The sequence below is a fragment of the Ascidiella aspersa genome, chromosome 6 (assembly GCF_963924565.1).
Source record: "Ascidiella aspersa chromosome 6, kaAscAspe10.2, whole genome shotgun sequence".
Classification (NCBI taxonomy): Eukaryota; Metazoa; Chordata; class Ascidiacea; order Phlebobranchia; family Ascidiidae; genus Ascidiella; species Ascidiella aspersa.
The window spans coordinates 24,605,133-24,620,456 of NC_139452.1; the positions used below are offsets into that span (position 1 = coordinate 24,605,133).

General features: G+C 36.7%; 2 protein-coding genes across 2 annotated transcripts; one reads left to right on the forward strand and one right to left on the reverse strand.

Annotated features, from left to right (window-relative positions):
- Positions 1–263: 263 nt before the first annotated feature.
- Positions 264–8,634, reverse strand: LOC146140945 (centrosomal protein CCDC61-like). Its single transcript, XM_083392029.1, has 11 exons — positions 8,439–8,634; positions 7,739–7,821; positions 7,258–7,427; positions 6,804–6,956; positions 6,107–6,203; positions 5,391–5,507; positions 4,834–4,916; positions 3,391–3,642; positions 2,283–2,390; positions 1,501–1,695; positions 264–490 (listed from the first exon to the last, which is right to left on the reverse strand). Exons 1-11 carry the CDS (start codon positions 8,590–8,592, stop codon positions 295–297), a joined length of 1,608 nt encoding a protein of 535 aa, XP_083248155.1. The 5' UTR covers positions 8,593–8,634; the 3' UTR covers positions 264–294.
- A 2,912-nt stretch (positions 8,635–11,546) lies between these two features.
- Positions 11,547–14,783, forward strand: LOC146140946 (uncharacterized). Its single transcript, XM_083391720.1, has 4 exons — positions 11,547–11,704; positions 12,623–12,729; positions 13,605–13,745; positions 14,598–14,783. The coding sequence occupies exons 1-4, from the start codon at positions 11,647–11,649 to the stop codon at positions 14,697–14,699; spliced, it is 408 nt and encodes a 135-aa protein (XP_083247846.1). The 5' UTR covers positions 11,547–11,646; the 3' UTR covers positions 14,700–14,783.
- The last annotated feature ends 541 nt before the right edge of the window (positions 14,784–15,324 follow it).

The window sequence follows — 15,324 nt, forward strand, 5'->3', positions numbered from 1 at the left end:
TCGAAGAAGCAAAAAAGCTGCCAGTAAAAACGCCAAAATCTTTACCCCAATAAAAACAAACTCTAAAATAGACGAAGATACCTTCTATTAACTACGTTGTTATGGAAGCTCCCAGGTTATAAAAAGTCTTCGAAAAAACGAGCAATCCCTTTATAAAAAGTGTAGTAAATATCTATGCGCGTATCAGTAACTGGTCGAAATCAGCAAAAGACTACCTTGGTTAAAACAAGTAGTTTGCCATTCGGTGAAAACATCAATCGCCTTTGAAAAAATAAACTTTAAAAGCAAAACCGGTCACTTCTTTCGCTCAATCTCGCGCATGTAATCTTGCAGCGCGTTGAGTCTGGCGTCGATTTCGTCCATTCCGGCGTCTTGGCGCTTTTTCCTTCTGGGCGCCTTGGCTCGTTTTATGTCGGGTGTGCTGGACAGTCGTCGGTCTTCGTCGTCCAGCGCCGAATATACGGGACTGTGCTCCCAAGCTTTTGGCTTTCTGACGAATTTTTTTAAAGCAATAATAATATTAGGGATGTCCGATCATAGAGGATCGAAGCCGATATTCCATGTGAAGTGTTAGTATCGGCACTCGCCCGACACTAGGCTGCATTTGAAGTTCAAATAACTTAAGATAGACCGATAATTTCGGCCGATATTTGGCTTCTACCGATATATCTATATCGGTAACTGTAGGCCGATATTTCAGTACGATATGATATAATTTTTCCTGTTAAACAAACAACTTCCCATTTTATAATAAAAAAAATATGAAAATAATACTTAAATAAGTTAATAAAGGTATATAAACTTAAACGTTATTTAGATTTTATTTCAAATTAATTCAAGTTTTGAACATTTTCCAGGTATATATGAAAAAAATTGGTATTGGTATCGGTCCAAAAAAGTGATATCAGTCGATATCAAATTAATATATTCCAAGTATATAAGAAAAAATCGGTATCGGTCGGCAAAAGGGGTATCGGCCGATGTCTACTTAAAACCGAGTACTCGGTTTAACCAATCTGTGTTGCAGTGTTGCAAACAAGTCATTTTAAAATGACTCAAGTCATTCGTGAAATAACTAAAGTCCAAGTCAAGTCTTTTCGAATGAATAACAAGTCAAGTGTCAAGTCCACGGAATAATTAGAGAAAGTCAACTTCAAGTTCTTTCGTAAAAAAACGTTAACTGATAAACTCGTCCTATTATGAGAAAAAACACGTATCATAAACGCAACATATATAGCAAGCAAGTTGTTTTTGTGTGCAAATATTAAGATAAATAACCCAATTTAAAACAAATGCTGAATGAAAAAACTTTATTTCAACCCAAATCATTTGTCCAAAAGATTAAATTCACTTGCGCAAAAGACTTGGTCAAGTCATTTATATTAAACGACTTAAGTCCTTCGAAAACAGTGACTTAAGTGCACAGTCAAGTCATTGAACAAAAAAATAATAAACAACCATATAAATACACATATCTAATGTATATACTGGAAGTCGAACCTCGTCTTCATTCTTGTAATGGATCCGTTATCGGAAGAGTTTCGGCTCTCGAGCGACGCGTTTCGCCTCCTAAGTCCTCCTCCTGACAAGCGATCTCTGGAAGAGGAGGACACATCCCTGCTCCCGTACCTCAACCGAGTCCTGCCTCTCGATTCGGTGGATGTTGGAACGTAGCTGGCCGAATTCCTCCTGTTTCTATGACGACAACAGGGAGACGCACAATAAGACGTACAAGGCCGTAAAATCTAATGCAGAAAAATCTATAATACCATAGTACTAGGAGAAACGGCATAGTAAATCCAAATACACAGAAATTTGCAGTACAGAATAAGACATAAACCTGTGGGAATAGGCCCTAAAATAATTGAAATAAGGCATAATTGGCCAAAATAATGCCTGGAACTGTAGGTAGGGCGTGTAGGGCGATCAGGGACCGTCGGTCTGGTGTCGGCCGTTTTGGTGTCGACGTTTGGCCGCCCTTGTTCGACCTGCGCCTTTTTTCGCACAAAACAGTAATATTATAACTTGACAATCGCCCTTAACACCCGACAAGGAACTAAATATCGGCCGATATTTCGCTTTTATCGATATATCGGTATCGGTCATTTTTACTACGAAAATGTGATATAGTCAGACTAGGTTGAAAATGAATAGAGTTTTTGCAGACGTTCAAAATGATACCTACTTCCGGATGGGTTTGAGTTTCTTACTAGATCTTTCTGACAACAGTTTTTTTAATCTTAAAAATATCCAACGTGACGGTAAGGCTGAGGTCGACTCACAGTCTTTCCTTGGATTGTTGCAGCTTGCGGTTCTTCTCCTCGATGTAAAGAGTGGGATTAAAGCGGGGAAAGCGGTTGGGGGTTGGGGTTCTGCTGTTATGCCCGTCTCTGCAAATGAAATATATATGTATATAACCTCATAAGGTTTTACAGCTAAATGTCAGGATTAACTTGTTTGGCATAACATGTCAAAGAGGGGCTGCAATTTTATGCGGTATTAAATTTAATACAACACCGGGAATATGTATCCCTCCGCCCTTTTAAGGCTGGGGTATCGTGTGGGTTTTAACTAGGGATGTCCAACCTTTTAGCCGCATTGCCAGTTTAAAAATTTCGATAGGCGGCAAAACCTATTAAATTAAATGGGTGACGACATAAGTTACGTCATATATTGACGTCATAAAACAACTTAACTTATAAACACCCGCTCTTCGAGAGTGAACTCGTGCGTAAATATGCAAGTAAATATCGCCATGCCGTATCATATCGTGGTACGACACCTTTGGGCTGATATATTTTCTTAAAAAGGTCCGCAAAAACACACATTCAGAAAAACACCAATCTTGCTTAGCAATAATGCTGCACAAAAGTGTTCGACGGATGTTGAAATGCGACAGAAGACTCGTTTATAGTCTTAAAATATATAAGATTAGGCTTACATCAAACACTGCGAGTTCTACACGTTTTGGTGATAGTGAAAACAATTGTTACTGAAAGTGAGAATAAGTGGTGGGGCGCACGTAAACATCAGGCGGGCCGCAATGCGGTTGGACATCCCTGATTTAAACAATGGGCGCAGATGGATGTCTGATACTTGACCGGGACCGACGCTCTACCAACCGAGTCGAAAAACAACCATGACGCCAATGCTTGCCACATTATGTTAGTACAAGCAGCTTAATATTGAAGGGAATCAACAGTAACCATATCACTGTTCAATGAAACATGCACACACAATACACATATGTGTGTTAACCAGTGTGATCTAGCCCTTCTAGCTGCTTTTTGACCAACGATTATGGCTCACGTTTCATTAGTACAACGAGAGCCATCGCAATGTGTATGTTTCATTGATTCTTGAATGGAATTTAGCAATTCCTAAACAAACCTCAAATAGGGACGGCGGCTTTCCCGCGACGAAGATCTCTCTCTCGTTGAAACGGGTCGATCGCGCGATCCGGACCTGCTGGGTCGCGAAAAGGACCCCGACCGGGAACCCCGCGATGACGAGCGCTGTGGGGCCGAGGACAGGGGGCGGGCCCCGCTCCGGGGTCGGGCGGTTGATCCCCTGGAACCCGAGTAGACGTTCCTGGATGTTCGACCACTGGCGGTGGAATGGTCGTGAGGTAACGGGGTTCGGCTGAAAAAGAAAAGTAAAAGTTTTACGATATATTTGGCGATATTTTACTAGGAATATTTTATACGAGTTTTTTTTCTAAGAAACAAAAATTAAAATTATCGGTAAATTTGGCTTAATATGTTTGCCGAGATTTTATTGGAAAATCTTTTTTTCTAAAAAACAAAAATTAAAAGTATCGGTAAATTTGGGACGATATATTTGGCGATATTGTACTAGGAAAATCTTACACAGTTTTTTTTTCTAAAAAACAAAAATGAAATTTGTCCATAAATTTAGAACGATATATTTGGCGATATTCTAGTAGAAAAAAAAAAAAAAGTAAAGTATTGGTAAATTTGGGACGATGTGTTTGCCGATATTTTCCTAGGAGAATCTTTTTTTATTTAAAAAACAAGCGAATTGGCTATTTTTCAAACTTAAAATTTACCTAGAGGCGATACGTTATCGCTAATTGCTTTCTTATCGTGTCGTCACTTTTTTTCTTGCGTTTTATCCTAGTTTTGTTTTCAAATATTCGTTTTATCCTAGTTTTGTTTTCAAATAGTCAAGAATTACAATTACCAAGGAAGCTTGTGTGGATTATATTACTGTCTGGTAGCAACAGTTTATATATTTTAATATTGAATTTCGCCTTTTGCTTTTATTTTTGCAGTAGGTTCACATCATGCAAAATTAATATGCAAATTAATATTTATTTGATAAAATGGAAAGATAAATTAATGTTTGCATTTTATGTTCAAAAAGGTAAATTCTAACTATTAACATATGAAAACTAAATGCAAAATTGGTGTTGATATCGGTTGTTTTAAAAATGAATAAATATCTATTCGAAACGTTCAAAATGACCCCGTTTCTTTATAGGCTTTAAGGTTCTTTCTAGTAATTTTTATCCGTTCCGTAAGTTTCAAAACACATGTAATTTTCATGATTTTAATCCCATCAAAACATATTTCGATTGTTTGTGTGGAACGAAGTTGTTCTTCCTCAAGTGCTACGGACGCATTTTAGGCTGGTGTAAAAGAACCACTTGACTTTACAAAGCGCTCCAAAGTGAGACCTTTTTCCTCAACTTGTCAAATACGCATGTCAGGTATACTACAATGACAAATTGCTGCTGTTGCACATATAACAGGCTGACAGTTAATAACTATGATTAAACAAGGCATGGATTAGTTTAAAAAGCCATTATACCTTCTCTTGTACATCGCGAGTTCGTTGGTCAAGCTCTTGACTCGTATTTGTAACGTGCGTTCCCTGGCCGATACTTCGTGTAGCTAAAGATAATAAAAGGTAAAAACTTAAAAAAAGTAAGCGTATTACAAAAGTATTACCAGGGCTGGGGAGCCACAGTAAAATAACATTGGCTCAGAGCCTTTAAACACATATTCTACGACTCCGACTCCGTATAGCTGTTATTTTTTTAACGTTTTCTTAGGGCAAAAAAAATACATTTGTCAAACTAAACTGTTATGTGGTCATCATTTGCAATTTATTTAAAATTCTTTGAAGCTTAAGCAGATAATTATGTATGGCTTCGGTTCTAAATGTTTAAAAAATTTAGAGCTACAGATCTACAAATTTAAGAAAAGGCTGCGGCTCCATAAAGACAAAAAAAGAATAAGCCCCAACTCTGACTCAACAAACATAACATAAACAGCTCCGGCAAATTGCTGGTCTCTGAGCTCTAGGTCCAGCTCCACAGCCCTGATTATTACCACAAAAACAAATTCGTTAGTTCATTATATTACCTCTGCAGACAGCTTTTTGACTTCAGAATTTTTCTTGCTTATCTGCCTCTGGAAACGATTCTTTTCTTTCATCATTTCCAGCTCAAGATTCTGAACAACTTTTTTCATGATTTTGACCTAAACAACAACCGACAGAAGGCAAAATAAAAATGAAAGCCTTTCTTACGATGAGCATGGAACTTTTTTCATTCAGGAAAGCATTAAAAACACGAGCAACGCTTAATAAAGTTTAAGTGCTTCTCAAAATTAAATTTAGATATTAAAAAATCACTACTGTATAAATTATTAGAGATAGATCGATATATCGGTTTACCGATAATATCGGCCGATATTTGGCTTCTACCGATGTATCGGTGTAAATGTATCGGTATCGGTAAATGTAGGCCAATACTTTTGCCGATATTTTAGTACAAAAATGTGATATAATTTTTCTGTACAACAAACAACTTGTCAATTTTTTTATGAAAAACATTTTGGTTTTAGCATCACGTCAAGTTAATATGCAAAATAATAGTTTAATAATTTATAAAGGTGTATAAACTAAAACATCACTAGGATTTCATTTTCAATTTATTTAAGTTTTGACACATTTCCCAGGTATATAAAAAAAATCGGTATCGGTATCGGATATCGGTTGAAAAATTGTAAAAAATCGGGTATCGGTATCGGTCCAAAAAATGGATATCGATCAATCTCTATAAATTACAATAATTTACCTCTTTTGACACAGCCAATTTACTTCCAGTTTGGTTTTCTTTGAATGTTTCGATGGCCGTTTCCAAAGCCACTTTCTCTTGTAACAAGCATTCGTAACTAAAATGACAAAAACAACATTAATAATAATGGCAAACAAATCTAATCGTCTTTTTTTCTCTTTGGAGTATGTCAGGGGCCACAATTTTTTTTTTTAAACGAGCAGAATTACTAAAGGCTGGATGATGCCTGGCCGATTAACTGAAATAAATAAAGATTGTAAGGCAGATATAACGTTTTGTGTTGACCTTAATCAACTTTTTAATAAACTGATATGCAACAAAAAATGTAGGTAAGCTTTAGTAGAGTGTTGCTAAGTTTAAAATTTCACCACAATTTAGTTTAGAATTGCATCCAACAACATTTGAACTGTCGACTACTTTATTTTTAATAATGAAATATGCCGCACAGCCAGCAGAATAAACTCTGTGGACCAGATCTGGCCTGTGGGACATAGTTTGGTGACCTAAGGAATATGCTGCTGTTATGCAAATGTGATCATTTCAAAATCTTGTGTGAGTTGAATACCAAGAGTTAAAGGATAAGATTTGATGGATAGATAAGTAGAATTGAAAAAAAGTAAACTAACAGTACCTTAAAACAAAGAAATAAAAAAATAATGTTAAAAATACCAAAAGGGGAATAACATGTTGGACATACTCTTCTTTGAGGCGAAGAAACTGTTCATCTTGTAGTTTTGCGTTCCTTCCAGATTTAAGCTTGGTGATTTCGTCGTTGAGCTTCCGAACTAGTGTTTGCAAATGCACAGGATCTGGTTTGCCCTGGTATGGCAAGGGCAGCGGGTAATGGATTCTGTAAACAATAGAGAAGCTCTGACAACTTGGGCATGAAAGATATAGTAGAAGTATCTTGAGGTTAAATTATTTGTATTGGGCTAATTGTACAGTAATACCCATTACAAAAACATATTACTAACAACACCTAAAGTCCTAAAAGGATAATTTACTGTTAAAACATATTAAATTGGCTTTTTTGCAGTGGATAAATATACGTTTAAAAAAAGTTAATAAGCAATTCTAATGTTAATATGTCAAATGGAAACATATTCAAAGTCAATTTACAAAAATTTAAATCAAACTTATGGAAAACGAACCTGTCAAACTCAACAGAGTAGACCAGAATGAGGTAGCGTTTGTTTTCCTGCTGTCTGCTGGCGGATACCCGAGGTCTTGAATGTCCCTTGCTCGAATTGGCTGCCTTGCGATTTCGCAGCAATTCAAGGTCGGAGAAGGTAAGAAGGTCAAGTGTGACAGATTCTGACGACTGCAAAAAAATCAAAATAAAATACATGGTTAAATTGAGACAAATCAAGTTTTAAATAGTCGAGCTATATTCTTCAAGTGAATATTATCTGTAAATGGGACACAATTATAAAATATTAGGAACATTCAGGGTTATGTTGTCTTCTTCATTCTCTTAACAATAAAAAATATATAAACTCGAACTGTGAGTATTGCACAGTGATTATGACTATGGGCTGTAGCTTTCCATTCTGGCATACAACTTAGTTGTGGGGATCAAAGTGTTTAAAATTGCCGCTTGGGAATAAGTGCTATATTTTTCGTTCTTCATACCTTGTCCAATGCACTTTCCAGCATGGAAACAAACACATCAAATTGCTTGAAATTTCCTGTCTTATGTGTGAGATCTTCAATATCTGAAACATTATATATAAGCATGTTATAAAAAAATATGTTGCAATAAGGTTTTTACACTTACTGCACCACATGTTAATTTAACTGTTACATGGATGAAGTAAATTTACAAAAAATTTATTGCATTTAAGGTAATTGATTTACTGGCTTGTGTCTGTCTGTAGCATGCTAGATTATTTGCTAACAGGATAAGATGTAATGGGGACGAAGGGATAAGAAGTAATTTTGATTTGTGGCAATTCATACTTTGTGGAATGAAGACAGGGAGTTTAATTACGGAAATAATACCAGAATTTGTCTATCAAATGATGCAAAACAAAGCACGCTAGAAAAAAACTAGCCAACTATGTGTGTGTGTTTTTCACTCAGTTTAAGGTAATCAATTTTGATAATTTACTCCGCATATTACGCAAATCGAAATTTTCCCAGAAATAGTTTAACAAACCAGCAGCCTAATTTGATGGGCATCAGAAGTATATAAACGACGACTATAAATCAATATATGGTCAATAACAATGCTTCTTAACATAAAAATACTATTTTTATGTCAAAACAACGGTGAAAACATTATAACATCACATAATTAACGAGTCATTCAGAAGAAGAACAAACAGCTTACACGAAGAATCAAATGCGCCTCGCCACTGGTCAGAAGTGATCTTGTCTTCCACTTCCACGCTTAATACCGTTCCATTCTTGATGGTGCGAAGTGTGATCATGTATTCGATGCCACGGAATACATATTCGCTGCTTGCGCTGTAATCCGAATTCATTTTCGCGACAGAACAATCATGCGTTTTGAAAAATACCTGAACTCAACGATCAAAACACTCAGAACGAACATCAAAATCAACCGCCAGTTGACAATTTGTTTACAGTGCATTTATCCGGGTCGCTACAGATTCACCGAAAGAGAGCAATTTCCGTATATTTTAAAACAAACCAGAGAAAATGAAGCTAAATGTATGGTTTATTAGTATTATAATACCTTGATTACGTATGCGAATATAAACATAATAAACAACCACATAGAAGTGGGAGAATCTTGTTTTTTTTGTTTGGTTCTGTAGCCCAGTGCTTCTTAAACTTTTTTAGTTTTGTTCACCCTTAATATCTACCTCTCACCCTTAATATCTACCTATCTCGTCTATATTTCACTGAACAGTTTGAACACCCGGAATATCCGCCCTGCTCGCAAGCTTTTATACATTTCTGACTATTCTCCCTTATTCACCCCTTTTGGTTGGTTCAACCAACGACATAGAAACATATTGCACGAAACTTATATGTCCATTGTATTGTAATTACGCTCTATTGAATGTTTACCAAGATAAAGGCCCTGAAAACCCGTAATGTTTTTGTTGGCGCAAATTTATAACCTAGCCTACAAGTGATATGGCTATAGTTTGTATGTAGCCCTTAGCTGTTGGATAACGACTCTGGAATCTCGCAGCTTCGTTTATAAAATCATCTTGATAATATTTTCAAATCAAGCAATGTGAATTTATTTTTGTTTGCTATTCTAAAGGTTTTGACATTTTAAAGAAAATTTACTCAAAAGTTAAAGGGAGCGCCTGTCTACTTCGAATGCTGAGACTCATTTTATCTACACATTTGCGCACGAGTTCTAACTGAAGAAATTAGTTTTTTTAAAGCCTGTTTTTATGACGTCATGTTTTGATAAAGGCCTATTTGAAAACATAATAAATTTTTTTTAAACTTTTGTTGCAACCTCGTACTGTAAAGATACAGTTTGTCAACAGAAGTCATATAGTAACACACCTCCTAATAAAATACTTATTATACTATATAGGCCAGAGTTCGGCAACCTACGGCCCGCGGGCCGGAACTGGCCCGCCGATGTAATTCATCCGGCCCGTCGCCTCTTTGACAAATTGAACACGAGTCCATTTTACATAGGCTACCTTTTGATTATTTTAACTACGTAATTGCGAAAAGTTTTCGTGCCTCGCGCGAATAATCATTCTGCATCCGGTTTGTTTACGTTTCATGCGTAGTGGAAAGCTGTCAAATTCTTCGCGATAAAACGGAAAGCGCATTCAAAAATATTGGACATATTTTTTCCAACAGTTTTTATTTATAGCAATACCGGTATGATAAAAACTTGCAAGAAGTTTAGAAAAAACACCGGTAGGCCTATACCAAAATACCACACGTGTGAACTCGAATTTTAAACCAAGCAAACGCTTTCTTTCACGCTTTGCGTTAAGACTTTACTGCCTCTGTACATTTAATTGAACACGTTTTTAAGTGAAAAACATTCAAAAGCCGGCCTAATTCACACTTGTTCTAACATTTCAATGCCATATTTCTTAGTTATCATTTTGTTGCCGGCCCCTGGTATAGGCTACGGCTAACTTTATATAGCGTTTACGAAATTAATTTTGATTCCAATAGTTTGGGCTATCAAATGAACGATGTTTAATCGAAGGGTGTGCTAAGTTGATGTACCATAGTATATTTAATATTAAAGATATCAAGAGCAATAAGTTGAGATGTTCTTCCAAGATATGATCTCGCTAAGCAGCAATGGACAAATCAATATGTATACCCCAGTGGTACTTAACCTGGGCGCCGTTTCTAATTCTCAAAGATGCTGAGAAACATTTTATAATCTTTAGGATTATAATTTTTGCAACTTTTTGTATGATTTTGTGCGTAAACGAAAATTAAACCAACATTGGCGTCATTTTAAATTGCGATTAATATTGTTGTTTATAAGTTTTGATATTGTTTATCAGTTTTACTAAGTTTCTAATGGAATAATATTGATTTGTGTATAAATTTCTACTGATAAAAAATCGTATGCAGCCTACATTTTAATATTATAGGTAGGCTACTGAAGTTAAATTTTTGTGTGTATATTCATTGTTCATGTGACCCCCTCCCCCCTGAAAAATGGTCTGCGCTGGCGTCTCTGTAGTGTAAATTAGGACAAAATTATTTGTATTGTGCGAAGGTTTCTTTCAGTTTTGTTATAAATTCCATTTTCGCCGCTGACCCTATGGGAACAGGCACATCAAATCTAGGTCAAGTCGGAGTAGCAAATGATGCATAATAAACTTAGCAGTTGCTTTGTACATGTTTAAAGTGGCTTTACTTGAGCTTTATTTTCAACACACAATGCCGCTCATATAAAAAGGTAAAATGGAAAAGGCTAAGGCTTTGCGGGTTCGCCGACTCTATGTGACAAACAGCCAGAGGGCACAGCCTGTCTTCTTTAATCTTGGCTTTACCGCAATGTCGGCTCTAAGCATGAGCGGCGCCTTTGGTGGTGCAGTGACTTCGGCGGCAAATGCGATAAGAAAATGTCAGGAAGCGATAAGAAAAGGTCAGGCTTATAGGGTTTCGAGCGGAGCCAACCACAAAGACTTGACACCTGGAATAGACGTGCAAAGAGTGAGCAAGAAAGCAGAATTTCCAGTTTTGCAACTCCACCTTTTACGCAGCATCTTGCTGTCGGAAGAACCACGTATATCTTTGGAATATGTATGTTATTCTTAGCAGACGTGACATGTAGCCTATAGAAGCAGGAATTAGAACCGTTTAAAATCGTAGTTTACGTTCACATTTAACTCAAAATAGGATCCCTGGGCTTAAAGATACCGACGGCGCGTTAGTAAAGCATACATTAAAATACTATGCGGGTTAAATGCTGACTACCTTCGAATGTTTTGTTTAATCAAAATAGAACGGCTAGCAAACGACGTGAAAAGTGCATGGATAGCGACTTATATGAATGAGGTTTTCATACAAATCAAATGTTATTTTTTAATAGGCATCACTTATACAACGGAAGCTGAAAAATGAAAATCATCGTTGGTCTAACGTTCTTTGCATTAGCCGTGTTGGTGTTTGGCCAAGGTAAGTCGTTTTGTTTAGGCGTATGGTGAATAGGTTCTAGCACAAATAATATCGACTCATATCCGAAAAGGCTTACATATAAAACGCGTAGGCTATAGAAATCTGTGTTTACTTGTTAATGACGATGAGCAAATTTAGAAGCAAGATTCACCAGCATAACACTTTTGGGGTCTGTTTAAGAAATAACGTCGCACTGAATTTTTTTTAAAGCAGATAGCCTGCGTTGGAAAACTATACGATTAACTTTTTAGCTGATAAACGTGAGTGTCCTAAAAGCCAGTGGTCGCCGGTCCGTGGACCGGTACCGGTCTGCTAGGGGTTTGTTACCGGTCCGTAATAGGATTGCCAAATAAAAAATAATATTTTGTTTCATTAAGTTCAATAATTCGTAGATGGGAGCATCTTTTTGCGGCAAGTCTAAAGTTCGCATTGAAAAAAGTTGTAATAAACTCTCTTTACTGAACATTTGTTGTTATTAAGGCCGGTCCGCGACAAAATTTCAGTTTTAAACCGGTCCGCATTGCAAAAAAGGTTGCCGACCCCTGCTAAAAGCCACTAAAATATTAAAGTTTTAAATAAACAAGAATCACAATCGTAAGCCCAGCATAATTTACCAAACAGTAATGACATGAATTAATTAAGTGCACAAAAGTCACTGTTTTTAAATGGCTTAACTTGACGTAAGTCGTTTTGGTAAAGTGACTTGACTGGACTTAAGTATTTTGGCTAAATGACTTGGGTTGATAAAGTTACTTTCATTAGGCTTTTTTTTACTTAAATTGCGTCTAAAAGACTTGAGTTTAACTTAAATTAATTTGCAAATGACTTGACTGAGACGGAAGTTATTTCAAAATTGGTTGTTTACAACACTGAAAGTAACATGGGACGATTTTGAGCCTTACTTTATTACCTATTTAGACGAGGAGGTGGTTGTAGCTGACCCACTTACAAGATGCCTCGCTGGTTCATCCACCAATGGAGTTGGAAACTTCACCAATGAGGACTGTGCATTTACCGGGACTGATGTGAGTGTAACCATTAATTTTATTGTATTTGATTCTCGACAAGCTTTCGCACAACCGTGCTTCATCAGGTCAAAGTATAAATGAAAACAATTAAAATGCACGTAAAAGCACATTTAATTGCGCCTGTGCTTTTACGTGCATTTTAATTGTTTTCATTTATACTTTGACCTGATGAAGCACGGTTGTGCGAAAGCTTGTCGAGAATCAAATACAATTTGTCTTTATACAGTGCCACCTGATTAAAAAAATACGGCCATATACAAACATTAATTTTATAAGCTTGTATTAAAGTAGGTTTAACTATAACGTTTAATAAAAAAACAAATGATGAAGGGGCAAGTTTGCAAGGTTTTTAGGCCAATTTTTGAGAATACCGTAATACTGAATACCGTAATAAGTTGATTCGCTGAAAGAGATTGGAAATTATATCAGATATTCCTGTAATAATTTGGTATTGGATTAGCATTTATTCCAGCCTATAGTAGGCTTGTCGGGCCAGCAGTGTTCTAATGACCTAACTCGACTTACTTGCACAATGTTTTTAAATTGCTTGACTTGAAGAATTGCGAGCCGAATCACTTCACTTGACTCAAGTCTTTCGGAGAAATGAATTAACTAGGTCCTATTAAAGAATTTTTAGTAAACGTTACCAACCAACAGTTTACGCGTTATATGTTACGCTTCTGCTGTCTGCTATAAGTAAAATTTCCTTTATCTGCAAATGACTTGACTGCGGCTTAAGTCATTTAAAAAAGAGACTTATTTACAACTCTCCATTGAGTACCGCTACGACCAGTTGGCATCGGGTATTGGCTCCAAACCCATACAAGCGTACACCATCTATAGTTGATCGTTTGAGAATTTGTTCTTCGCAGCCCAAGATTTGCGAGACGCGAATTTCGCTCAACAACAACAACTTGTACCTGGAGCGCAAGTGCAAGCAGCTGCTGGCGTGCGAGAACAACATGGGGAGCAATGCGAGGGATTGTTACTCGCAAGACGCAAAAGATAAGGGGGTAAGTACGCAACATTGATGCTGACCAGGGCTGCGGAGTCGGACTAAAATTATGCGAGTCCGACTCCGGCTAAATGTGCGATTTCATTGAGTCCCGAGTCCGGCTATGACGATACAGCCAGCATTGCGCCCTTTTTCTCAGCTAAAATAACATGGATATTAAGCAATCCAATCATAGGGGTTGTCAAACAACTGATACCGTCGCAATACATTTACCAGCATTTGCTCTTAAACAATTTACAGTTTGCTGCCCTATCTGTTTCGAAATTTGGTAATATCGAGCCCCGAGTTCAATCCTGGTCCGGCTTTGACTCCGCAACCCTGAAGGTGATAATCGCTTGCTACACGGCCTAAGCAAGAGCCTTTTTGCTTGATTCGTTATCACCAAAAAACTATGGACCGCCCTTATAGTGATTGTACTACGTAAGATAACGCAAAATACTTCTAACTAAGATATTTTCTGTATGTTAAAAAACGTCAGCAGCTACCATTGTTAAGCCTATAGTTTCTTGTTTTTTTAAATAACCTTACGTCAAGTAAGCTGCGGTCGCCTTGCTTTAAAATGTTGCCGTGCTGCTTGAAATAACAGTAAACTTGATATAGCACACCTTATGTATCATAGGTTACGGCTTGTTTAACAATTAATAAATCGTACCAAAAATCATAGTTTCGCATTATATTATCAATAATTTAAATGAATGATACTGTTACACTTCAATTTAAGGTTTAAGTCTTGTTTGTGACACGTACAAATAAAAATGTTTTCCATGCGGTTATAGGCCATCACCATATGACTAGGCTACTTTACTTTTAAGGGTTTCACAAAAAATGATACCGACGTTTTTCTCGACAGGTGAGGACCTGTTACTATTGCTGCAATACCGACTTGTGCAACTCTTTCGACACATTCCTCCAGGAAGGCACACTGTCGCCCGAAGTCATCGTCGTGGTGTAAATTTCTCGCGGTGACTAGCAGTGCTGACAATCGCGCCCGAAAGGATTTCGCATTGTCGCGTGAATAAACACAAAACACCGTTGATTGTCGCGCTGTACTGTTGTGGTTTGTGAGGATTGGGAAGCCACTTCACTGAGTTTGTATGTGTGCTTTAACCATTACAGCAGTGCTTCCCAAATTTTAACACAAGAGTAGCAAAATTTTGCCAACCTTTTTATCCCTATTTTTCAATGCCTTTACTTGACTGAATCGCACTTAAGTTACTGCTTTTAAATAACTTTACTTGGCTAACTTCTTTTGGGAAAAATGACTTGACTAGCTTGTTAAGTCTTGAAGACACAATATTTGACTTGACTGAATTCGTCTGGAGCAATAACTTTGGTTGAAATGAGGTGTTTTATTTAAGCTATTAGGCGATTTATAGTAAGTTTCATAATCAAGCAAGTTTTACTAATTTTTATGACACCGACTTGACGTGGAGTTGACTTGCTATAATAATGACTTGACTTAATATTTATTCAAAAATACCTAAAAAAGTAAATTAAAAAAAAAAATTACTCGGTGATAATAATGAAAAACAGTAACTGAAATCATTGTGCATTATCAACATCCATTACCTATACGA

Excerpts from the sequence above, each read along its gene's own strand:
- LOC146140946 (XM_083391720.1), top strand. The coding sequence starts at position 11,647 with ATGAAAATCATCGTTGGTCTAACGTTCTTTGCATTAGCCGTGTTGGTG. Across the intron at positions 12,730-13,604 it reads GTGCATTTACCGGGACTGAT|CCCAAGATTTGCGAGACGCG; the intron begins GTGAGTGTAACC and ends TGTTCTTCGCAG. Across the intron at positions 13,746-14,597 it reads AAGACGCAAAAGATAAGGGG|GTGAGGACCTGTTACTATTG; the intron begins GTAAGTACGCAA and ends TTTTCTCGACAG.
- LOC146140945 (XM_083392029.1), bottom strand. The coding sequence starts at position 8,592 with ATGAATTCGGATTACAGCGCAAGCAGCGAATATGTATTCCGTGGCATC. Across the intron at positions 7,822-8,438 it reads AGGCGCATTTGATTCTTCGT|ATATTGAAGATCTCACACAT; the intron begins GTAAGCTGTTTG and ends ATAATGTTTCAG. Across the intron at positions 4,917-5,390 it reads TCAAAAAGCTGTCTGCAGAG|CTACACGAAGTATCGGCCAG; the intron begins GTAATATAATGA and ends TATTATCTTTAG.